Raw genomic sequence first — 24830 nt, forward strand, 5'->3', positions numbered from 1 at the left:
ATGCCATCCGCTCCGCTCAGCCAGTCCCAGACTGAAGACGCACCTGAAGAGTGCCACTAGTGGGCTTTGGGCTCAGCAAACAAAGAGAGATACTGGGACTTTTTGCTGTGGAAACTTTGTGAAGGACATTGAAGTTCACGTTCTTTCTTTTCTTTTTTCATCCCCTTCAATGCGAGGCATACCTCTGCGCTGAGGAGGCCACCTGTGCGGACTTGTCCGCACCCCGAGTAGGGGCGTGAAACCCAAGCAGACACACCTTTCCCTGTTTTTTTGGCTATTCGCCGCCCCAACCCAGTCTCTACCGCTCTCTGAAAGCGGAGGAATAACAGATCAGCTCGCTGAAATGTCCGCAAATGAAAGATCGACCCGAGCTTTCAGAGAGATCCTGCAGAAGCCTGGAAATGACGCCTGCGCAGACTGTGGCGCACCAGGTAGGTTGGGGGGGGGGGGGGGGAAGAAGAAAGTGGAAAGTCAGACTATGCGGGATCTATGATAACGTTGCTGATAAAGCCGTTTTTTAAAGTGCACCTTAATGTCTCCTTCGTTTTATGCTACAGTCACTACGGCATAGGATTAAATGCTTGCTTAGACCTTTAACATATTTCAAAGGGTTCCAGGCATGCTCGGCGCTGTTCTGACTGTAAGTGTAACAAGGTGAGTTAGGAACGGAGGGAGGAGTTTCCCTGAAGGTGTAGAAGATCGCAGCTGAAGCAGTGAAGCGATGTGGTGGAGCCAAGAGAAGAGAAGTTCAGCGCTGATCATGTCTCGACATGCAGTACAAGGGCCTGCACACACCCTTATCCACTCGAGCTCAGCAGTGGAGGTCTTCTTCGTGATCTTTTTTGTTTTAGTTGGTTATAGGTTTTTTAATAGAAACTACTTACACAATGGGGACATATGGGGAACTCCATTATAAAGAGGCCATATCTGTATATAAGATGTGTAGATAGTGGATAATTAATGATAATAATAACAATAGGTTTTCTTTTGGGCTGTTGTAATGGACTTTTCTTTGTTAAATATATATTTTAGGCTGATTATTTGTGCTAAGAAATGATCAGCAGACAATGTAGGTAAATAATTACCTCTGGCCTCTGCCTTTGGATGATGCAAATATAAAGGTATCTATGAGAAAACCAAGAGAAACTGAAGGCCTGTAAGGCCATCTTCCGTGATTGACAGATTATCTAGTCAGTGTGTGGAATGTGGAGCAGTAGTTTAGGTTATACAAGCTATCCATGTGTGAAGAAATAACCTGCTGTGGCAGTTAAAATGGCACAAAGTTATTTTTGCCCAAACATGCTGGCACTACATTTTGTATGTGTTACAGTATGCTGAGAGCCGTCATGCACAGCACATAATGTGTTTCAGTACATCAGAAGGAAAAAAACCAAAATAATCACTGAATGTATGCCCTGGAGACATGTAAGAGAGATAGTATCTCGCTTCCTAATCTTTGTATAGTGAAAAAAAACAACTATTGAGAAGCCAGGCATGCATTGCTGGAGAGGAACTTCCTTGCTCAAAGACAGGTTTTACCGATTCCCAGCATCGGCTCTGGCTACGTTCAAGCATATTTACTATGTGTCCTCAGTTTTAGAGACTAAAGGGAATCCCTTTATGTTTCTGATGCCCCGTGCGCACGTGGGCTGGTTTCGTTTTACTCTGCTGTGTCTGCCCATTGTGAAACATTGCAAAAAATTAGGCATGAGTATTAACCAGCCAGGCACATTGTATTCCAATCTGCCTTCTATGGTTGGGAAATTAAACACTGCCCTCATTGCTCAGACATCTGTGATTTATACTGATAAGACCAAGCCTCCCTCGCGCTGGTTACTAGGAAATTCGAAAGGTTCTCAGAAAGATAAGACAGGTGTGGCCAGAGCAAAGAAAATGTTTCTCGTATCTTTGAGTTTAGAGGTGAGGCAGATAAATTGCCCTTATAGGTTTCAGGCTTGTCGCTTTGTACCATTTATCTGGTTGGAAGCTCAGAGATTTCAATATGCTTGCCGACATAAGGCTTGTATTGATTTGGACAAAATGCTTTCTCCTGTTTAGTGTGAGCCTTAAGTGTGAGGCATGTTGTAGTGATAACTGGTTTGTTATATGTTCAAATTTTCCAGCTGTCAGCTGTCTAGGTCTTGCAACAGGTGTTGGCTGATATTTGCAGAGTTTATGTCGCCTATGTTTAAAGTGCCTAAATTTACAGTATTTAAAGAGCCAAATATGACTGTAAAACAATGTCTACAGTCTGGCACAAAAGAAAGGGTCTGTAAATTTTCTTTCCTAGCAAATTAAAGGTGGCAAATTCTATTTATTTATTTTTAATAGCTCACGTATTTAGATTTTCTTAATGATTAAGTTGAAGAGTGGCCACATTGAGATTACAAGTGGATGCTGACACAGGCTCTTGTAGCTAATAGCTGGCTGCTAGGCTTTACCTCTGCTAATCTGAGTCACTGAACTGAACCTTACATCTATATTTTGTGCTTTTTGATTTCTTTCTTTCTTTATTTGTCTGTTACTTAGGTAGATGTGTGTACCTGTGAAAAGCACACATATACTTAGAAGCTTGCTAATCAAAGTCTGCTAGCATTAGCTAACTTAGCGCCCCCAAATTAGATTATTTCTTGTCCCAAACCCCCCCAAAAACTACATGGCAAGGCTAAAACACTAATACTGGGGCATCAAATGTCCATAGATTTTCAGGGTGACATCACAGTGGCTATGTTAATCTTTAAATTACTATTAAAATGTAGCAACGCACTGCTAGCTTGTGTTGGTACCTTGAAATATAGTCTGCACATTGGCATACTGAGAATCTATGTCACAACAAAAATGAAAAGGAAGCCCCATCTTCTTATGCTATTAAGCAGTGATGCATTAAAAGTTGTTTGCTACGTTTAAATCTCAAGGAGATAAAACATAAATTATCAAGCTGGAAGAATGAAAATCATGTATGAAAACATTCCACAGAAGACAACTTAAAGACGTTAACCTGGATTTTTAAAATAAATATTTTTTTAAATTTAGCTTTCAAAATGTAAGAATAATGTGCATTTTGGACTGGTTTGTTTTTTACTAGCCTTAAGGCTTCTATTCATTTTTCAGTAAATGTATTGGTTGGAAAAATTGACAGACAGCTAGTCAAGAAGTCATACAAGTCATTTAAAAAAGCCCATGCAGAAAACAAACAAAAGAGCAGTGATGCTGTGTGAATCCAGCTTATCAAATATAGACATACTGTCTCTTTTCTTATATCTGATGAAGCTTCAGATTCGGTCTGTTGTGTCTGACAAAGGTAGTGCCCTACCATACTGTAACTGTTCTCTCCATCTGTCTCTCTGCAGACCCTAATTGGGGCTCCTGCACCCTGGGAGTGTTCATCTGCCTGGCCTGCTCTGGAATTCACCGCAACATTCCTGACATCAGCAAGGTCAAGTCGCTGACCCTGTCCCGCTGGGAGGACCATGAGTTGGAGGTTCTTTTTACTTGTTTTTCTCCAGCCACGGCTGGTCAACCACCTGTTCTCAAGAAACGAAAGTTACCAAGTGGTTTCCTTATTCCTTATATGCTTAGACCAGAGCCTAATTATACATTATTTGTTGTTTTTTGTTTTGTACTCGTGGTTTTTTTTTCCCCCCATGTATATCTCCATGTATCCTGAAACGATCTTAATAATGATACAGTGATTTTTGATCATACCAACCAAGATATCACCTTTTAAAATGAGCAATTGAGGGTTTTATTTACACTGTTTGTGCAGTTATTTGTAATCCTTAATGGAAACCAGTCATTTTTTTTGTCAGAGCTAGGTCGATGCCCATTGTGAAGTAAGGTGAACTTACCTGTGTAGTCTTTTTTCTTAGAGAAGCTTTGGCCTCCAGATCAGGTATGATGCCACAAGTCTTTGATGGGCTCACCTGTGGGCTTTTCACTTTGAGAAGAATCTAACATACACATTTCACAAACCTAGACGACCAAAAACCACATTTTTAAATAGACAAAAAATTAGCTTCAAGAATTTTGCTTCAAAATGCTTTATTATAAATCACTATGATAAATCAGTCCTCGGGAATGTCAAAACACTGCATTCCTGCCCACAACATTTTTATACTGGATTCATGGAAATCAGATAATTAAGGATGTGGGTTCTCTGAACATCTTTATCTTAAAATAGTTGCCACATCTGTCATCTTCCCATAACTGAAATCGGTTCCCAGTAACATCAGTGAAGATTTATTCTAGGAATTCAATGCTTCTGCTGAGGAGATGAGAAAATGTGTCCTTTAGCCGTAAAACTGTCTATAGCTCTGCCAAGATGTCATTCATCCTCAAATAATATGTCTATGTCATGTATGTGTATGTGTGTGTGTTTTCATAGTTCATGGCACAGAATGGCAATGAGCTCATGAAGAGCAAATATGAGGCCGCTGTTCCAGTCTATTACTACAAACCAACCCACAAGGACTGCCAGTGAGTAACCATAGTAACACATATATCACACTTACATAACTTATTTTGGACAGGTTTTTGGAAAAAATGTGCATGCAATGAGTTATTTTTTAGACCTAAGTGTGTTTTTTTTTTTTCTTTAAAGAAAAATCTCCTGTTTTCCAGCCAAACTATAAGTATTAACTATAATTAATTAACTATAATTGACTAGAAGGGGAACACTGATATGCTCAAAACACTCGCCCGTGATTGGATGCAATAAACTTGATAATTACACAGTTTAAACGGTTCCTCCCAATAAATACTTTTACATGGAGCTGACTGTTTACATCCATGTTCTCATTTCCCTGCAAAGCTGACGTGTTGTTACGTTGCACTTTATCCCCACACGCTCAGCTTTGAAATCTTTCAGTGTAAAGTGAACAGCTATTCACTTCCTGTGGCTGAAATCTACAGGAGCTCTTGCAGGGCTCTAGAGTGCGACCAAATTGGTCGCATTTGCGACCAAATTTTTCAGTGGTGCGACTAAAAAAAATATTTGGTTGCACCTGTGCGACCAACTGTTCGGGTAGCAAAAAAAAAAAAAAAAAAATCTGCAATCTTCCCTGTGGTCAACAACAGACACACATTTTGCCCCTATCGTGGACTAAACCAATCAGAGATAGTAAGGGGCGGGACCTCTCTGATTGGCCGTGGTCCAGTTGAAAGTGCAGGTGGAAGTGGGAGGTGAGTAGCTTGAATAAAGCGATATCAATTCATTAAATCCTGAATCGACTTTTAAATATAACTGTGTTTTGCCAGAAACGCCAGATTCTCAGATTAAAGCTCACAAAACCATTTAAACAACAACCAAACAGCAAATGAGAGCAGGTACACGGATTCCACACGAAGACGTAAACACAGAACGGACCCGACGCATCAGAATCAGCTTTGTCTTTCTCGGGCGGCCTGTAGACGGACACGCTGTCGGAGCTTAGCGATTCTGATGCGTCCGGTCCGCGCTGTGATTACGTCTTTTTGCGCTGATTCTGAGCTGCAGGTTTTGTCTCTCTCCAACCAAAATTCACCGAGCCAGCAGCAAAAGAAGCAGCAAACTGCGCTTCACATTCGATCAATGTCGTCATGAATTTTGCTGTTTTGCTTCCACGACTATTAAAATCACACTTCATGCACAGCTAGCTCTCTCTCTATCTCTCTCTATACTTCAAGAACAGTTTCCTGTCTCCAATCTCTGTTTTCTGTATTATTCATTCGCTTATTACCCACCAGTCTACCGTTGTTTACAGCGCTGCTGTCTTTTTCTTTTCTTTTTTGAAGTAAGTTCAGTACTTAGCTTATGTATAAAACTCAGGCCAGATATTCAGCCTTTAGTTTGACCCTGTTGAGTCATTTTCCTGCGACATATATGGGGTTAAATTGATTTATTTCTTGGACCGGTTGTAATTATCTAATCTAGCCTTTGCTCTGCAGTGATAATCCACAGGATACAGAGAATCCTAACAGCATTTATTTTTATTAGCATAGAATAAAAGTAGGTGGAGAGTCTAAATCCATTTGATCTGTTTCGGTGAATTGTGTAATTGTTTCAGTCAGCACTGCATCAATGTAATAAAGTTATTATGCAGGGTGGTAGTTGCATCAATACTTTTATTTACTTTTGGCTTTGTTATGTTTTTGTCGGCTTTCTGCTGTGAATCAGTTACTCTTGACCAAAATATTGCTCTGTCCTCAGCCTAACACAGACAATATCTCTTAAATAGGTGGTAAATTATTTCCACTCTTTTTGCTGCTATCTTTAAGACGCCTGCGTTTACATATGTTTTCTTCTGTGATTCTAATGTTACAGCGCTTAGTTCTTCATGGGTATCCTTTGACAGTGGGATCTTTGCAAATTCATTATGTCATTTAGAATATAGTGGAAGATAGCGGCTGGAGACCAATCTGTGACCAAATTACTGAAACTCTTGCAGTCTCCTTGCCTTTGAAATGTTGCTTTAAAGATGGAGTCCAAGTCTGAGACCACTCATAGTCAGTTGCTGTCGTCAAACTGACTTTGGTGGGTCAAGATGACGGTGAAACTGGAATAACATGGCAATAAAATGGAGTTAGTCTGCTAGTTTTTAAGTGAACTGGTCAACTTGGCACTTACATTCTGTTCGCAATTATTCTGCAATTAACTAAGAAAAAATGTGTTGCCTTCTGTTCGAATTCTGTTGGCATCTATATCTACAGTCAGTAGCGCTTTACAGGAGCCGGTATGGACTCGTCGTCAGTGGTTATCCACGCTCATGTGTGACTTTCTCAGCCACAGGCTGTGCCAGATTTAAGCTGGGCAAATTTATACATTTATAAACAAACACATGCAGCTAGTTTATTTAAATAATAACCAGATATCTGCCTAGGGAATTCTAAATTTGGTGCTCAAAATGGAGCCAAGTATTGCACCATTTTTCTTTCAAGTATAAATATGCAATGAGGCTGATGTCTCACATCCCATAGTCTAGGCAGGCACTGTGATGGGCTGATAGAGAGGAACAGCCACGCTCCTGAGTGAAACGCTAAACCATAAACTGGCCATCATTCACTGTGGCCCATGATGTTGTAAAACATGTTACAGAGCTATTGTCACATATTTGTTAGTTTTCAAACTCCAAATATCTGCTGTCGTAAATATAACACGATGTCCCATTCCCTATATCGAGATTACTCGAATGCTACACATATGAATTTAACCACCCCTAACATTTTGCAACATTTACACATTATTGTAGCACACTAACACAGACCCATTAATAGCTACAAACATATATTGTGTAATATGCGCCTTTTCAAGGGAATTGAAAGAAAGATGAATGTTGCTCTGTGTTTGCGTTGAGAAAAGATGGGGAGATGTTTTCATTATGTACTAATCTCTGTAAAAATGTGACTAAAAGCCTGAAATACTGGCATCTCTGCTCACTGTGGAAAGGAAAACAGGCTGTATTCTTGTATGCATCTTTTGTCAGGATTGTCCTCCTCCCTCAGACACAGCGTTAACTTCAAATTCAAATTCAAATTTTATTTGTCACGTACACAGTCATACACAGTACGATATGTAGTGAAATGCTTGGACAACTGCTCGTGACCTAAAGAAAAAAAAGGAAAAGGCTATGAATAAGGGTAAATTTAACTAGGAAGGAATAAAATATAAATTAAGGTTAAAAATGAAATAACTTCATTTCAATTCTGCTGTGTTTCAATAAACATTCTGGTATTATTGTTTTTGGAATATGTGGGGCTTGTGCCAAACAGATTATTACAGAGTAAAGGTTTTGGCACTGCGCTCACAACGTTGAGCCATCCAGGCGTGCCGATTGCACATCCTTTTTGATAACTCATTCTAATGCCAAATAAATAAACACTCCTAGTGGGAACTATCACACACATTATTGCTTTTATTGTTTTTAAATTAGATAGCAATTAATTGCAGACCTATCTGAGAGTGACTGTAATCAGTCTGAGACTGACTGAAACAGGCTGGAAATCAGGTGCCCTGTAACCACAAATGTTCGCTCAGTGGTTGAAGCCCTGCAGCCTCATGTTTTGGGCGCTCAGTTGGCAGCTGCAAGTACTCACAATCATTCCCAGCTGCGGAGGTTGCTGTCCTATTTTGACTCTGGTGTGACTGAAGCCTTCGATAGCTTTCTATGATTTATGAGTAAAATGATCCTCAATATTTGGCCTTAGCATTTTGCTAATGGAAAATGCTAACATTTTGCCGATATCCTTTTATGTATTCATTTGGAGATTTTTAGGATGCTTTAACCTGCTCAGTGTTGCTGTACATCTTAAAGTAGCATATGCAAGTTCTAATTGACACTGATGCAGTAAATTACAGTCAGACCAGGATTGATGTTTTCACTCAGGCGTGTGTCTGTTCATGTCTATCAGCCTAACGCAGCAGGTGCAATGCTACTTGCAAAGGCAATAATCTGCATGTAATTTCTGCAGGATATATAACTGCAGGATAGTTGCAATTTAACAAGCTGAAAGAAGATGCTGCCAGAGTCATCTTTCTAAAGACTTTAAATGTCACTGTTTAGGCATGCAGTTCACATAAAGTAGGAATATTAAAAAGGACTGTTTTGTGAGTCTCTCGTGTATCTGAATTGGTTTTCATTTTTGGTGTTGTGTTTACTGTTCACAAAATACACAGGACTATTAGTGTGCTTTTATTGCACAAGCACAAGCTTTGCAAGCGAGTTCTGTTTACACTTCATCTGTGTGCTCAGGGTGTTGAGGGAGCAGTGGATACGAGCAAAGTACCAAAGGAGGGAGTTCTCTGAGCCTGGAAACTTCACTTATGAAGAAAGTGAGTGCACAGGTGTATAATGACACAAACCGCCTCTGTGTTATAACAAATTCAAATTCATGATTGACCTTGTTGGCTTCCTGCAGGAATAAGAGATGGCATGTTGATGAAGAGAGGGCGGGACAACGGGCAGTTCCTCAGCAGACGATTTGTCCTTTCAGAGACGGAGGGGACTCTGAAGTATTTTACCAAATATGATGTAAGAATTTTTTATGACAAGGCTCTTGCAGGTACCAATTCCCATTCATAATACCACAACACAAATGCAGTATTTTGTTATACACACTCTTATTAATTATGTATACCTACCAAGAGAGAGCAAAATAAGTACTTGCACCCTCTGCTGCATTCAAGCGTGCTTAGACAAGCTTAACCAACAGTCTGTCCTCTCTGTCAGTGTGGCTGATTCACTAAGCTGTACACCACCCAAACCAATTAGGCCTTGAAGCACTGGGAGCACTTTGTTTGTCACAGTAAACCAGCTCAGGGGAAGAGGGAATAATATATTTTTTGGGGGGAAAGTAGGTGCCATGCTGAATATGCTATAGCAAACAATTAAAAAACAAATCTCATGCAGTGTGAGAAGTAGTAAAGGTAAAAGTGTCATTAGATTTCTTTTTAGATTTTCTATGCTGTTAGGTTGGTTGGAACTCAGGAAAAGCTTGAGGTATGCAAAATGTTCAGCTCCAACTGGCTGCTCCTCAGCCAGTTTCACATTTCTTGCTGATTTATCATGCTCAAGAGGCAAAACCCAAACCAAGTAGGGAAATTGTCATCAACTGTCAAATCTTTCATAAATAACCATAGCTGTATTTGTTCTTTGTGAAAGGCAAGGACAAAAGAACGGACATAGATTCGGCTTCTAAAGATGCCCATCTAAATTCAAGTCAGGGAAGATTAAAGCACAGCATCCACAAACATGTTTGCTGGGATTAGTGTCGGTCTTAGAGATGATGGTTATCAGTGATGCGGACCGATGTGTAGATAATAGCTTTGAATGCAGTGACACAACACAAAATACAGGCTTAGGGTGTGATGCCAATCAGATACTCACTGCATCAATATACATTTTTTCTGGTTAAGCAGTGATGAAAAAAAGTTATTATTTTTATTACCACACCTGTTCAAAACCGTAAAAGTGTGATTGTCCCAGAGAGAAATGTTTAGTCATTGAAGACCACAAAAGAAAATTGCAGGATTATTTCTTTTTGGAATCTCTGAGGCCTTTTCTATAAAACATGATTAAAAAGAGTGGATTTTCATGTGCTCTATATATTTATGATTTGAGATAGCAACACTTTTTTGTAGCACTTCACTCCCTGAATCCCAAATTAATTTCACTGTAGTAATTTATCAGAGTGTGTCCACAAGATGCATTAGGCATATTTTTACACATATAGCAGGAGCATGTAACAACAGCCTTGGTTAGAAAATCTTATATTTCAATTAATCATGTTAATTATTATGTTAAACAGCATAAAACATGTGGAAATAATAGGTCAAACAGCTCTAACCATGGCTTATTATGAGATCTATCTATCTATGCAAACTGCTGCATTTCATACAAATACACAGTCATTTCCCTCTTGTTTCCTGCAGGCTAAGGAGCCCAAAGCACTGATAAAGGTGGACAGCATCAATGCAACCTTCCAGCCAGAGAAGATAGGAAACACCAACGGCCTGCAGATTACTTACCTCAAAGACTACAGCACCCGAAATATGTTTGTCTACCATGACAATGGCAAGGTCTGCATTTCTGTAATCGCTGTTTTATAATCAATCGGCATGTAGTAAAAGTCCTAAGGAGAAATAGTGAGGAATTTTGCACTGAAGCAGTGTGAACCTCTCAGACTGAATGAATACAATACCTTTCTTACAGAAAATCTAAAGCTTTTTTGTGTATTCTTGACTGTCCACTAATTTAAACAGCAGAAGGTGGTATCGGATATTTGTCATCTGTCACAGAGACAGACGTGTTCGAAACTACCTGGCTCTTGTCATCGGGGGAGAGTCTCCAAACCTTTACAAAACCATCTGTACCAATTTGTGCAGGCTGACGGAATCCATTTGCAGATGACATTGAAGCACGGCATCCATTATTCTGTGTCACTCAGACCACATTGAAACATATGGAGCAGTTCAGAACTGCCATCAGGCCGAGGAGTTATTTGTAGCTGACTCGAGTCTCCTGCAAAATCACATCACTATCATAAAATCCCTTCTGATTTGGAAAGTCATTGTTCCAGTCTATACATAATATTGCACATTTTGGCATAAGAAAACTCATATATTACTCATATATATATTTATATCTGAAAACATATAAAAGATAAAAATTGAAAAAAATAATGATACAAAGTACAAAGAAGGAAAATCCACGTGGTAAACAGTGGCAAACAGGTAAATGCTAGTAAAACTGTCTTCAGTGTGCTTTCCTGAAGTGTTTTACTGATTTCTCTACAGCTATAAAACCTTATAGTGCTTTTATTCCTCATAATAACAAATGTACACATGTCACAACTATGTTTTAAATGGTAAATGGCCTGTATTTATATAGCGCTTTACTAGTCCCTAAGGACCCCAAAGCGCTTTACATATCCAGTCATCCACCCATTCACACACACATTCACACACACATTTTATATAACTCAGCTATTTCATTTGGGTTTTGGCTAACAGGTAGATTCACACAGCCAGTAGCTACCTACTAGCTATTATATATGCCAACTGTCGCTAAACTGAACTATTTGTGCTCAGTTGGTGTATTTTGGATAATTTTAATGCAGTTACAGTTATTGTACTAACAGACAGACATCTGTTCAGTTCAGCTAGAGGCTTTCATCTTTTTAGCATGTTGTAGCTTAGATTATATGCCAACAAGCCCAACTTCACTAATCCTCCAAACATTGCTGGTATTTAGTCTTCTTCGCCTATGTCCAAAGTGAAAGCAGAGCCATAGGTTTTAGGGGGGTTTTGTGGGGTTTTTTTTTTCTTTAGAAATAGTTCAGTCATAACATGGTATATCATCTTTAGGTTAAAACTAGCTAGGTAACCACCTGCTAGCTTCTTACTGCCAGAGTTAGCATTGGACCCAGAAATTGTTGATGACATTAGACTTAACAAATGGATAGGTGCTAACAAAGCTTGCAAGCATTAGCTAAACACTTGCCCCTCACACTCTGCTTCAGACTTGTTCACTTTTGACTCAACACATCAAAAAGGCAAAATCTCAAAGTAGAGGCTTCAAAACTGGATTTGACAAACCATTTCATGTCATAATGAGGGCGATAATCATCCTATAGTCAGTGAGGTTAACATTTTTGGCTTTAACTGTTCCTGGATTTTCCTATAATTTGGTCCAAAAAATAAAAAATGTACCTCCTCTTTTCTAAATGACAACGACAAGAAAAATAGAGTAAGAACTAAATACTGTCTTTTTTATCCTATAACCTTTCAGGAGATTGTAGACTGGTTTAATTCAATTCGTGCTGTTCAGCTTCACTATCTAAAGGTGGCCTTTCCCGGGGCAACCGATGCTGAGGTAAACACACACATGCACGCCCACCTACCTTAAAATAAATATTTACATTGTTTTTAGGTTTCTTTTAATAGGCAGGCTCATGAATATTATGTCTGAAGTGTAGAACTCCATTACACTAAAACAATAATATTCTTATAATATTCTTTATTTTTAATCCCATTGTTTTTTCTTTTTGCTTGTTGCTCTTAGCTGGTACCCAGACTTACCCGAAACTTTATCAAGGAAGGATATATGGAAAAGACAGGTCCCAGGGCAAGTAAACATTTATGGATTCATACCTCTTTTTGCTTTATTTAGCCTTTCCATTTCCTTCTATTTCTCAATGCAGCCACTGACCCTTACAGTGGCAGTCTCAAACACACGGGGATATTTTCCACAAGTCAAAAAATGTAGATTTAGAGATACTGAAAAAAAACCTTACAATTCATTAAAAAAAAACAAGAACAACAAAAGAATAAAAGCAGATTTTGCTAAATATACTTAAAAATAAGGAAGAGCTGTATACTTGGTGTTGGTGGTGTCTGCTGTTTCTTATTTTTTTAACCACATGCTTGCAGTTTTTGTCTCAACAGTGGGTCAATAGACCCGGTTAATAATCTACATTAAATCCACTGTACTTTACTTGTTAATAGCTCTCACGTAGGTAGTAGGAACTGTGCTTTATACCATTACATCAGCCTACAAATTATATACATTTCTCTGAGCCATAATCAGCAAGCCTGCCATTTTGCCAGAGATACAGACAAGGTTATGTAGACGCCCTAATGCATCTGTCTCTGCAATAGCGAGAATACTCTCAGTCCCACCTCCTCACATAGGAAGGTTTGGGAAGCACTCCTTATGGTCATAATGTCACACTCTGATGACCAAGTGTGGGACTTCCCTAAATCTGTCTTTAAAATGGCTTCAGATTTGTCATTGCTATCCAGCCATCATTTATTGCTGATAACCAGACCTCTCCTGGAATCTAGAGAAAGCATGTGATTATGTGCTATGAAGGTCCCAAGAGAGGAACTTCTACTGCATGAGGAAGTCAGGAGTAGCGGAGAGATTTGTTAGGCTGGTGCAGGACATGTGTGAGGACAGCACAGGACAGTAGGAGTGACAGATGGGTTAAAGGTAGGAGTGGGATTACATCAGGGATATTCTCTGAGCCCCTTCGTGTTTGCAGTAATGATGGATAGGTTGACAAATCAGGCCAGGTAGGAGTCCACGTGGACTATAATGTTTGTGAGAGTAGAGAGCAAGTCGAAGACAGCCTGAAGAGGTGGAGGTATGTGCAGGAGACAGAATGAATAAAAAAAGACATTATTAGTGTGACAGATGAGGGTGATGGAGATAGGGTGAGACGGAGGGAGGTGATTTGTTGTGGTGAATCAGGAAACGACCTCCTCTGGAGCTATGCATACATCTTAACACAGAGGCAGGCTCGGTAAAAATCCTATTTACAGCCGGCAAATGTCAGGTGGTGTTCTTTTAGTAGTCATGTAGTAATGATGCAACTGCAGTGCCTAGATGGTTACCACTTTAAAACAAGATTTTCAGTTTAAATAATCTAGAAGAGATCTCTATTATAGATAACTTCTTAATGTGGCAATTCTGATGTTACCTATAAAGGGAAAAATGTTAAAATCCCTTATTTATTGAATTTAGCAAAATAAATACCTCAGCCAAATTTGAGTACTAAACCAGGATCGAGACAAACTTTCTGTTCAACAAGTCAGACACAGTTCCTTCCTTTAAATCTTCAGTGATCCCAGCTCTCACTCTCCCATCGTTAATTGAATAGGAGCTGGGATAATAGGCTAACGAGCTGAGCCGTCAGCGCGTCTGCCTTTCACCTCTGCCTAACAGGCTGAGTGACAGCTGAGAGCACCTACTTGCATCTGTGCGACAGGGAATGAAGGGCTTCCAGCTGAGGCTGGACTAAATTCCCAGGTGTCAAATGCACACATGAAACACAGACGTGCAAAGAGGGGATTTGTACACAGGCACGTACTCACACACGGTTGCACAGACAGGCAGCTGTTGTCACACAGAGGAATCATTCAGACACAAGTACCTGCACAGGAAACAGCAACCTGATCCTCCGCGAAACGAGCGACTCTGCATTCAGAGGCATGCAAACGCAGACACTCGGTTTAATCTTGGTCTGTCGGGCTGAGAGATGAAAGAAGGCACCAACTTGCTGCGTTGGGCTGATTTACTAGATGTCATAATTCATTTCCTTCCTTGTGGAAGGAGTCGGCTTGCAAAATGAGAAGGGAACAGTCAGTTGTTCAGCACAATGACAATATCAAACACTTTTACGAGCACAGTTTGGCAGCAGTCGGGGACCTGAGCGTCCTGATTATTTGAAAAGAGCTCAAGCTGCTTGTGCACTTCAGTAAACTCTCCAAAGGTGCCGTGCTTCGCTTTTCTTCGATAGCTGCTTTCACAGTGGATTTGAAAATGCAGCACTCGTGTAAAGTTTCAGCCGTGACAAGTTTTCAAATTAAACATGAGTGCTATGAGAGAAGTGCGATAAACATTCAGATGGGAGTTGTCAAGAGGAAACCTGTTTGACAATGTTAAGTGCCTAACAATAAGGAATGCTTTCATATCACCGTTGAAATCTTGAGATCAGCTTTAACGCACATTCATGGCTAAATCACAGATACGAAAGCAGGCTACACCCCTCATTCATGAAAAGTAAAATACCCTGCACAGTTGGGATAAAAACAGTCATTGCATGCTCTTACGGTTTCCATCAATTTTCAGTATTTAAATGTTGTATTTGATACAAATTTGTTTACAGCTGACATGATTCGTCTCCAATGAGTAACAGCTCCATTTTTATATATTGCATATCATAGACTATTGGTCGGACTAAATTTGAAGACCTTGTTTTGAAGTGTCGGAACTTACAGTCTTGCAAGACTACACAAACGGGACAGACTCACTTTTCTTATTTAAAAGCACAATGCTGCATTGTATCTTTGTGCAGTCTTTCTCAGTCTTTGTCTGTCTTACTCACTCGTCTGCCTCTTTGTCTACATAGCAAACAGAAGGTTTCAAGAAACGCTGGTTTACACTGGACCAAAGGCGGCTCATGTACTTCAAAGATCCACTGGTATGTCTTCTTTACAAAGACCTGCACACATCTGAAAGACTGCTGTATTTTAGGCATGTGGTTGGTTCACTCTGACCACAAATTGTGGAGCACAGAGGTGCCTTGATGCAGCCTGGAATGTGCTACACTGACACTTCTACACACAACGCTGTGTGCAGACACCCTATTTTATCAGACAGCTGATGTTGAGTAATGCTGAGATGTTGTTTGAGAAAATCCTGAATGATTACAGACAATTTTATTATCATACAGACTTGGCCAAAGACCTTAAGAGGGGGTAGCTCAGATTGCCCAAGTCTGAGTTAAAAACATTAGATAACCAAAGCAGATTATCTAAGTGTTGCTGGTGACGCAATAGTTCAGTGGAAAGGTGTAATAATTATAGACGTATAGAAGTTCCTGAATTGTCCAACTTACCCCAAGAGAGACAAGGAAATCTAGAAGATGAAAGAAAGAGGAAGTCTAGTGATAATCTTGTGCGTGTGTGTGTGTGTGTGTGTGTGTGTGTGTGTGTGTGTGTGTGTGTGTGTGTGAGCTTTGCAAAACATGGTAGTTTTAAACCACCATATTTTACAAGCTCAAACTTTGACAGAAGATCACACATTTCAAACACTTTTTAAGTAAAAATGCTAATTTTCCTCAGCCTCAGTTCAAGTGCTTTGAACTGAGGCTGAAATGATTTGCTGCTTTTTAGTTCAGGTGCTTTAGAGCCATCGTGATGTTAAATCCCATAACAAAGCATCTGAAACAGGGTCAGCTTCATTTCAGAAAACTTCTGGTGGTGGCTTGGGGTTCCTAAAGTGGCTAAGATATGCAAATTAACTGAATGTCTTGCAGTTGATGCACATTTTACTCCCTTGGCCTCTACCACATGCTTTCCTTAAAGCATTATGCCGTAATTCAAAGGCTGTATTTGTGTGAATGCAAAGCTTTAAAAACAAAAGCGAAGCAAAATGCCCGTTCTTAGATAGGTGATGAGGAAAAAATAAGATGATGAAGAAAAGAAAACATGCAGATAATAATGAGCTTTTATTTTGAAGAGAAAAAAGAGGAAATAAACTAAATTTGAAATATTCTTCCAATTTTGCATTTTCACATAACAAACATTGCCACTTTATCACTGTTGCTCCCAAAACGAATCACTGAAACCTACAACACAAACACTTGAAAGTGACCAGGTGTAAATATAATCATTGTTTTACTCTTTATATTGTTACTGTGGGGCAAATGCTTGGTTACACAGTATTACAAACCGTTTCGATTTGGAATCATAATAACATACTAAAATAAATAATTTGGTTTATAGGATAGCAGATTATTGTCCTATAGTACTGTGCAAAATCTTTAGTAACTTCACATTTCTTTATATATTATCTTGAGTAATAGTTCTCCGGCTTTCTGAGGGTGTTTCATAGCATGTCTTTGAACTTTTCACTCATTTTCAGGCCAGTCTTTGTACCTGACCATCAGAGTCTTACATTTGAATCATTCAAGCATAAAAAAGGCCTAACTCATAGGATGAACTAACTTTGTGTCCACTCATTATAGAGAACCACATTTCTTCAGTCACTTTTACCTGTCACATAAACACAAGATTTTTTCCAATTTCTTTAACTGAACCCATAAAAAAGCCACAGATAACACAGTTTGACAAGCATGATATTGTACTTTTGCACTAAGAGTTGTTAGGTGTAAACACGACATATCTCAACCGGGTGTGCAGTGTGTCCTTAAAGAAATTGAGGAAACCTGACAAAAGACGAAGCGGCAAGCTACAGTAGATGAACAGCATCTGAAAGTCATGTTGTTCAGGAATAGCAAGAAAACAAGATCTGATGCAGGACCTGAAACATGCATCTGGCCTTTCAGCTGAACCATCTACTTTTTGATGAAGCCTCAATAAAACTGGTCACAGTGTAAATGAGGCTATCAAGAAGGCATTCTTTGGCACAATGCACAAAGGAACACTATTAGTCATTGACTGGTCTCCTCGCAGAGTCTGGTTCTCAACACTGAGGCAATGTGGAATCGCCTCATCAGATAACAGAACAAAAAGCAGTGAAAATAAAGATATTACAATAAAGCTTTGAGAATTCTTAAGAGACTTCAGGCTGTTAATGAATAGAAATATTGACTTTCAAGCTTGTTAGAATAGTAGAAACTCTGTTTTTGCCTTAAATACTGTATTTCAATGTATGTTTGTGCACATTTAAAAAAAAAATGCTGAACCTACTTCCCAAAGAAATAAGGGGTGTATTTCTTAATCAACACTCTCATATACATGATGACAAGTCTATACAGCTGACTTCTTTTTCTCTTATTCTCTACGTGAAGGATGCCTTTGCCAAAGGTGAAGTTTTCCTTGGGAACAAGAACTATGGTTACAGTGCCTCCTCCGGCTTGCCTGCTGGCACCCACTGCAATGGTGCCTTTGAATATGGTATCACCATACAAACACCTGACCGCTGCTTTCTGTTTACTTGCGAGACAGAAAGTGACCAGCAGGACTGGCTGAAGCACTTCAATGATATCATGAGTGCTCAGATGTCCCCACAGGAATATACAAGTAAGACTTTTATATTCTAAGTAAGACTAAAAATCTATTTATTGCTTTTTCTTTTTTTGCAAATGGCTTTTCATGTTATTTAAATGATCGTTATTAATTACAGCACCAACTACAGTTTGTCTGTAACAAACACCATGTTTTAGCATATGGTGCTCAAAAGTGCACGTGGGATTGGGATAGATTAGGTTGATAATCAATTTTGTAATTATAGATCTTCAGTCATATCTGTGGCCATGTATCTTGGACATTCGGTGAAGTAATGGAGCTGCGCTGTCAAATCATTATCACTTGATGGAGAGTTGGATCAGGCGATGGGGGAAGATGCTAGACAGGCGTGGTTTACCCAAACGTATAGTGAGTTTGAGCTGGGAGCTAAAACAGAGGCCACAGTTCGTGAAATCTTCAATTCCCACCTAACAAAACGTTAGCTTTCTGAGGGAGACTGGGGACACTAAGTATGAGCGGACCAAATCTGCACCACCATTGCTAAGTCAATGTAATGTAGCTTTGCAGTGGGTAATGGGACTGAACAGAAACCTGTATGCAGATGGACACCAATCTTGTCCACCTAACAAGATTTGTGCTGAATTAATTAAGGCTCTAGGTGTTGTGGGCCTGTCTTAGTTGACATGTCTCTGAAATGTGTTTGGGGCTGTGGCTCTGGATTGGCAGACTGGGGGTGATGGCTCTCCTTTTTGAGAAGGGTAACCAGAGGGTTGCATGGATCACACTTCTCAGCCTTCCAAAGAAGGCCTATGCCAGACTGCTCGAGAAGGACTTAGATCTAGAGAAAGCATTTGATCACAGCCTCAGGATCTCATCTTTACCATTTGAGGATGATGTGTTTATGTTGGTTTCATTATGTGGCTTCATCAGCTTACACTAGGGCAATTTTCAGCCGTGTGTGCAGTGGCAGGAATGGGAATTACCACCTTTAAGCCCAAGGGTACAGTTCTCACCTGGAAAAGGGTGGAGTACCCACTCAAAGTCTGAGATGAGTTACTTGTCCAAGTGGAAGTACTCCAGGCCAAATTCACATGTGAAGGGAGAGTGGACTGACAGAGAGATTGGTGCAGGATCAGCAATGATGCAAAGGTTGTAATCTGTTATGGTGAAGAAAGAGGTGAAAGCAATTTACCAGTTGATCTATGTTCAACCTTGGCCACAATCTTTGTGTAGTGATTGAATGAATGAGACTGCATATAAAAGCTGTGGAAATTAGTTTCCTGTGAAGGTTGGCTGGACTCAACCTCAGAGATGGGATGATGAGTTAAGTCATGCAAGAGAGAATTCTTCTCTTCTACATCTAAAGCATAGGTGTCAAACTCTGGCCCGCGGGCCAAATTTGGCCTGCAGCCTAATTACATTTGGCCCGCGAAGCCATACCAAATTACTATTAGAGCTGGCCTACTGGTATTATACAGCTAATATATATATATTGTTTAGTATTATGCTTTGCTTGTTCCATATTCAGTTTTTCAGCAAAACTTATTTGAGTCCATAAGAAAAGATTCATTCTTATATCTGGAGGAAGATTTTTTTTTCAATAAATATTAATGTTAGCTCGCGACTTTGTTCCATTTTGAATTTTGGCCCACTGTTTATTTGAGTTTGACACCCCTGATCTAAAGGATGTGGACTGGTTTGGGTATTTGACTAGGAAGCCTCATGGATGCCTCCTGAACAAGGTGCTTCAGGCATCTTCATCCATGCATGGATGAATGCATGGATGGATGGATAGATGGACAGCGACGGGTCCCTCAAAAACACCTGCCAAATCGTACATACTTATTTTGTTAAAGGTACATTGCTATAGCCTTTGTTCAATTTCTGTGTTAATTTGACTGTTAACATGCTTTTCCTTGATGCTTGAATGCTTCCCAGACACTCATAAAAAGAGTAGACTAATTATTTTGCATCCCTTTTACATCTGTGTGGGCTGTGATTCTCAGTTTTAGAAACAGTTTTCAGGTAAGCTTATTGGTTTGTATCATTTTTCTAAATCAACTTTGTATTTGAATAAACATGGTGGCCAAATGTTTTTTTAACTTTTCTGGTCCGAAATTATTGTTCCAGTCTGCCACATCAGACTTTTTGGCATTATTTGCTAGTGTTTGATTTTACAGCTTGAGAAGGACCAAGCCTTCATTTTAAGAAATTGTGTTTTCTTTACATAAATTGTGTAAAGAAGGTAAAAAACAAAATCCTCAGAAATATTAGTATTAGTAAAAAAGCTTTGTGCATATCACAGATACTCTAGCATTTCATTTATGAAAGTTTCAAACACACTAGTTAGTGTACTCATTTCCACAAATGTATCCTTCTAGTTTATGGATACACATACATGGGTATTTTTTAAAACAGTGATTTTCCGCTTGTTTAAAAATATCTCCATGCATACAAAAGTACAAAAAGCAGCATCAGGCACAACCAAGAAAAACCAAAGTATAATACAATAATACAATATAATAAAATATATAATACAACATGGTGCACTGTCTGATGTCAACAAGTTTTTATAAAGTTTTGAGTGACTTGTCATTTATATATTGATGAAAGGCCAAAGTGTGTAGAAAAAGCTGAATTTTCCTTAAAGTCCAAAGTTTGTATGTTAACATTAGTAGTCTAATAAGTAGATGTGTTGTCGTGTTAACTGACTGACAGTAATAATAACTGCATATTTACTGTGTTCTTGGGGCACGTGTTAGCATACATGCTAATTAGCGCTGAACATAAAGTACATCATGGCAGTTTACATATGTCAACAACTCAAAGTTTTAATGACAATACCAACAAAAACCAGTCATACAAATTGACTGGTCTTTATGGGTTAACTGAACATCTTCTTTCCTAACTTTGGACTTTCTTTTTTTTTAAGTGGAGGCCACATTCAGGCATAAGCACTGATGGATCAGAAGCCTGAAGAACCACCTCCCCTCTCAGTTCATGACCAGTGCGACAAAAGACCTGCTTCGCTTCTGCGTCACGGACCTGGAGTCTCAGCTTCTTTGTTACTGTGGTCACACTGGAGCTTGCTTCATAATTCAAATGGGATGACAGGATATTAAGAATGCAAATAAGAGAAAGTAATGACTGATAAGACCATTGTATTGTCAATGATATTAGCTTTTATTGGTGAAAGTGGTAAGATAAAATTACTTACGGTTCAACCAAATTTGTAATATTTTTATTTTTTTAACTTACAAATGCATTCTTTGGGCTCATGGTCATGGTGGCCACTGCCCATATAAAATACTATGTAAACAAAATAATACTATCCATTGTTTCTCGTGGACCTGTGGTATGCTATGTAAATACTGCTGTACAAAATAGGGACAGTAGAATTAAACGTATGTCAAACATATATTCTAACAAAAAACACTTTCAAAGTTAGAAGTATTTGCTTTGGTCCTCTTGTATTAAGTATAATGTGTTGTAATGATTGGGTAACGCTAATGAGGTGCAGGTAGTCAAATGTGCCTGTTTTCACTAAAGACATTTTGACATGTCACAGTGAGAAAATCACAGGTGAAAATTATACAGTTAATGACACCTGAATTTCATTTTCTGACTTGGTTTGTTCAGTTACTGCTTGGTGCTTTTGGTACTGTGATAATTCCAAATGTCTGCTGTGAAAAAAGACATAGTCAAACAGGAACATATCATTTATCATCCAGTTACTGTGGGTACAATCAAACTGAGGTATGTGTAGGGTTTTTTGTTTTTTGTAATTTTATTCTTTTAATTAAAAGCAATATAACGTACTTAGGCATTTCTTTAATCATCTATTCTGCAAGCAAAGCAAACACAAATGTATATATTTTTAAAGTCGTCTGTCAAAGATCTGTTGGAAAGACAGTAAAGCAGGTTTGCAGAAAAGCTGTTAACACAACAAAACCTTGGATGGTGTAACAGCTCCTTCATGTGGCATAGACAAGAATGCCATTAAGTTATTTTGTCTACATTGTCATCAGTGTCAAAAAAACCCCAAATCAGACATTTGAGTTGACATTTTTTCTTTTTTCGCTTCCTTCATCTGGTTAAAAGGTACTCGTCTATGTTGATATGTGCATTTTTAAGCATATACTTGACTATGGCTGCCATAGAATATGAAATTGTTGCTGACCATGAATAAAAGAAATGTTTAAAATGTTGTCAAATGATCTCCGCATAGATTTGTGTGTCTTTATTTAACCATTAAACTGTTTTAATTATGTCTGCAGTGACGTGTTAGAGCTTAACACCATCACTTTCTTCAAATATTTCACTAAGGATGAGGTACTTATGAGTAAAAGTAAAATAAATAAGTGTAAAAATAATGTGATGCAAGTTTTGAAAAAATAGATGTCTTTTACATTTAAGCATTAGGCTAAACATTGATGAGGTTTGGTTACTGTGTAACTACACCCTCACTACACAGACTGGAGGTTGAGGCCCATGACGAATACCACATGAATCTATAGGTCCCTGCTATTTTTTCACCGTGGTGAGAATGAGGGAGCACTGAGGAGAGACGGGAGGAGAGAAGTGCAACCCTGCAACTTCAAAGACACAGCACAGCAGTATCAAAACTTGGAGATAAGGGTGGGCTCAATTTTCAGGGAGAAACTGAAGCTTCATCTGTCACCAAGTGGATCCGCAGAGGTCTGGAAGAGCTATGCAGAAAAAATATGGATGACTTGGATAAAACAAAGGATATCTTAAAGCTCTGTATGTCAATCCACATTAGGACAGAAACATAGAAGACCAAAAACACGGAGAATGTGAATGGATGTACTAAAGCTGCTGAGTGAATCTTTCTTTGCACAAGCAAAGCAACTTTTATTTTTAAGAGCCACACAGCACTCTATGCTAATATAGGAGAAAGGATTATTTTTTTGCCCTGCTGTGGAGACTGCTCTGGAGGTGTCAGCCAGTTAAGCCTTCTCAAGCACATCTTAGCACAGGAGGGACTTTCTATCAGGGACTTTGAGCACAGTTTGTCCAGCTAAAAGGCAGTGCTGCTCCCCACTGCTCTTAAATGACCCAGCTTGGATCTGCTTAAGTTCTACGCCCAACTGAAAACATCTCTTAAGTCTGGGGTGTTCATATGACTTAAATCTTTGCTGGAGTCTTTATTGATCACGAACTTATTTGGGAATAAGCACTACAAGTTGGAAGGAACTGTGTTGAATGTTTCATTTTAACAGAAATATTTGACTGTAATGTCCACTGGCATCTTCTTTCTGCAGTTCACCTCACACTGTAATGTTTCCACAGAGATGAAACCTTTCCTGTGAGGTAAGAGTCAATAATCTTGTGTAAACTGGCTCCTCAGTTTTGTAGCCTGACCTCTGACCTCTCTGAACTGCACTGAACTGCATGAACTCAAAATGAACTGCACTTTTAATGCCACCTTAACTCCCCAGCTGGGTCTTGGATTGAGCCCAGGGACAAGAGCTGACGAGTCCCAAGGGAGTGGTACTGGTGCTGGAGGTAGTGGTGGCTTGTGGGTGACATTCCTGCTTGGTACTACACTGATTATCATGTGTGTCGTGGGCATGTCCGGCAACACATACACACTTATTGTTACACGCTCAGCTGCTTTGCGACGCACAGGTTCTATGTACGTTTACATCATTAATTTAGCTCTGGCTGACCTGCTGTACCTCTGCACCATCCCTTTTGTAGTCTGCACCTACTTTGCCCACGACTGGCTGTTTGGTGAGGCCGGATGTCGCATCCTACTGAGTCTCGACCTCCTCACCATGCATGCCAGTGTCTTCATTTTGGGTGTTATGAGCTTGGAACGGTATCGTGCTGTGGCTAAACCCTTCAGTGCACACAAGACCTCGTCCCGCAACCGACGGCTAGTGTCAGGAATTATTTGGGGGTTATCTTTTCTGCTAACGCTTCCCATGATGGTGATGATCCGACTCAGGGAGGGCAAACCCACTGTGGCTGGTTCAGTCAAGAGAATCTGCTATCCAACCTGGACCCCTGAGGCCTTCAAGGCTTATATCATTGCCCTGTTTTTCACCAGTGTTTTAGTCCCTGGATTGGTAATTGTTGGACTGTATGCAGGGCTAGCTAGGCGCTACTGGGTAGCACAGGCTAACTTAGGGGGTAGCAGCCACTCTGCCAGAAGGACACGACTCAAACAAAAAGTCGTATCAATGATCTTTAGCATTGTGGTAGCTTACTGGACTTGCTTCTTGCCTTTTTGGGGATGGCAGTTAGCCAAACTGTTCTCTCCAGAGTCCCTCAAAGCTTTGTCTCCAGCTGCTCATAATTATGTAAATTTCTTTGTCACATGTCTCACGTATGGAAACAGCTGTATAAATCCATTTCTCTACACTCTACTGACTCGGAACTACAAAGATTATTTAGCACAGAAAGGACAGTCATCAGGATCCAGCAGGGCTGATCCCGGGTCAGCTGTGACAACCCCACTGCAGGACTTTTAGTGAATTAGCATTAACTGTTACTTATAGCCTGCGTTCAAGCGATCTTCTTCTGATCAATGTTCCATTTGCCAGAACTGAACTGGGAAAGAGGGCTTTTACTTATGCTGCCCCTTTTACATGGAACATGATGCAAAAAGACTGGAAGATAGCATATCTTATTTCATTAAATGCTTTTAAGTCCAAATTGAGAGAGCCAGAGAAAAATGTTTTTTAAAATGTAATTGTTACTTATAACATGTATGTAACTTTGTAATTTTAACATGTTGTCGCCTCTTGGCCAGGACTCCCTTGAAAAAGAGGTTTTTAATCTCAATGGGACTTTTCCTGGTTAAATAAAGGTTAATAATACTAAACTGTCC

At 39.5% G+C, this 24830-nt stretch overlaps 2 protein-coding genes across 2 annotated transcripts; both read left to right on the forward strand.

Annotated features, from left to right (window-relative positions):
- LOC113024645 (arf-GAP with dual PH domain-containing protein 1) lies at nucleotides 1–22185 on the forward strand. The gene is made up of 11 exons (XM_026171861.1): nucleotides 1–431; nucleotides 3351–3481; nucleotides 4385–4476; nucleotides 8727–8806; nucleotides 8893–9005; nucleotides 10406–10552; nucleotides 12264–12347; nucleotides 12537–12599; nucleotides 15388–15459; nucleotides 17794–18025; nucleotides 20904–22185. The coding sequence occupies exons 1-11, from the start codon at nucleotides 344–346 to the stop codon at nucleotides 20930–20932; spliced, it is 1131 nt and encodes a 376-aa protein (XP_026027646.1). The 5' UTR covers nucleotides 1–343; the 3' UTR covers nucleotides 20933–22185.
- A 1212-nt stretch (nucleotides 22186–23397) lies between these two features.
- On the forward strand, nucleotides 23398–24483 carry uts2r4 (urotensin-2 receptor 4). The gene has a single exon (XM_026171862.1). The coding sequence runs from the start codon at nucleotides 23398–23400 to the stop codon at nucleotides 24469–24471; it is 1074 nt and encodes a 357-aa protein (XP_026027647.1). The 3' UTR covers nucleotides 24472–24483.
- The last annotated feature ends 347 nt before the right edge of the window (nucleotides 24484–24830 follow it).

The sequence above is a fragment of the Astatotilapia calliptera genome, chromosome 6 (assembly GCF_900246225.1).
Source record: "Astatotilapia calliptera chromosome 6, fAstCal1.2, whole genome shotgun sequence".
NCBI classification, from domain to species: Eukaryota; Metazoa; Chordata; class Actinopteri; order Cichliformes; family Cichlidae; genus Astatotilapia; species Astatotilapia calliptera.

Bases quoted from the DNA above. Each gene is read 5' to 3' on its own strand.
- LOC113024645 (XM_026171861.1), top strand. From the start codon at position 344: ATGTCCGCAAATGAAAGATCGACCCGAGCTTTCAGAGAGATCCTGCAG. The intron at 10,553-12,263 runs GTCTGCATTTCT...ATAACCTTTCAG, and splicing joins TCTACCATGACAATGGCAAG to GAGATTGTAGACTGGTTTAA. The intron at 12,348-12,536 runs GTAAACACACAC...TGTTGCTCTTAG, and splicing joins CCGGGGCAACCGATGCTGAG to CTGGTACCCAGACTTACCCG.
- uts2r4 (XM_026171862.1), top strand. From the start codon at position 23,398: ATGAACTGCACTTTTAATGCCACCTTAACTCCCCAGCTGGGTCTTGGA.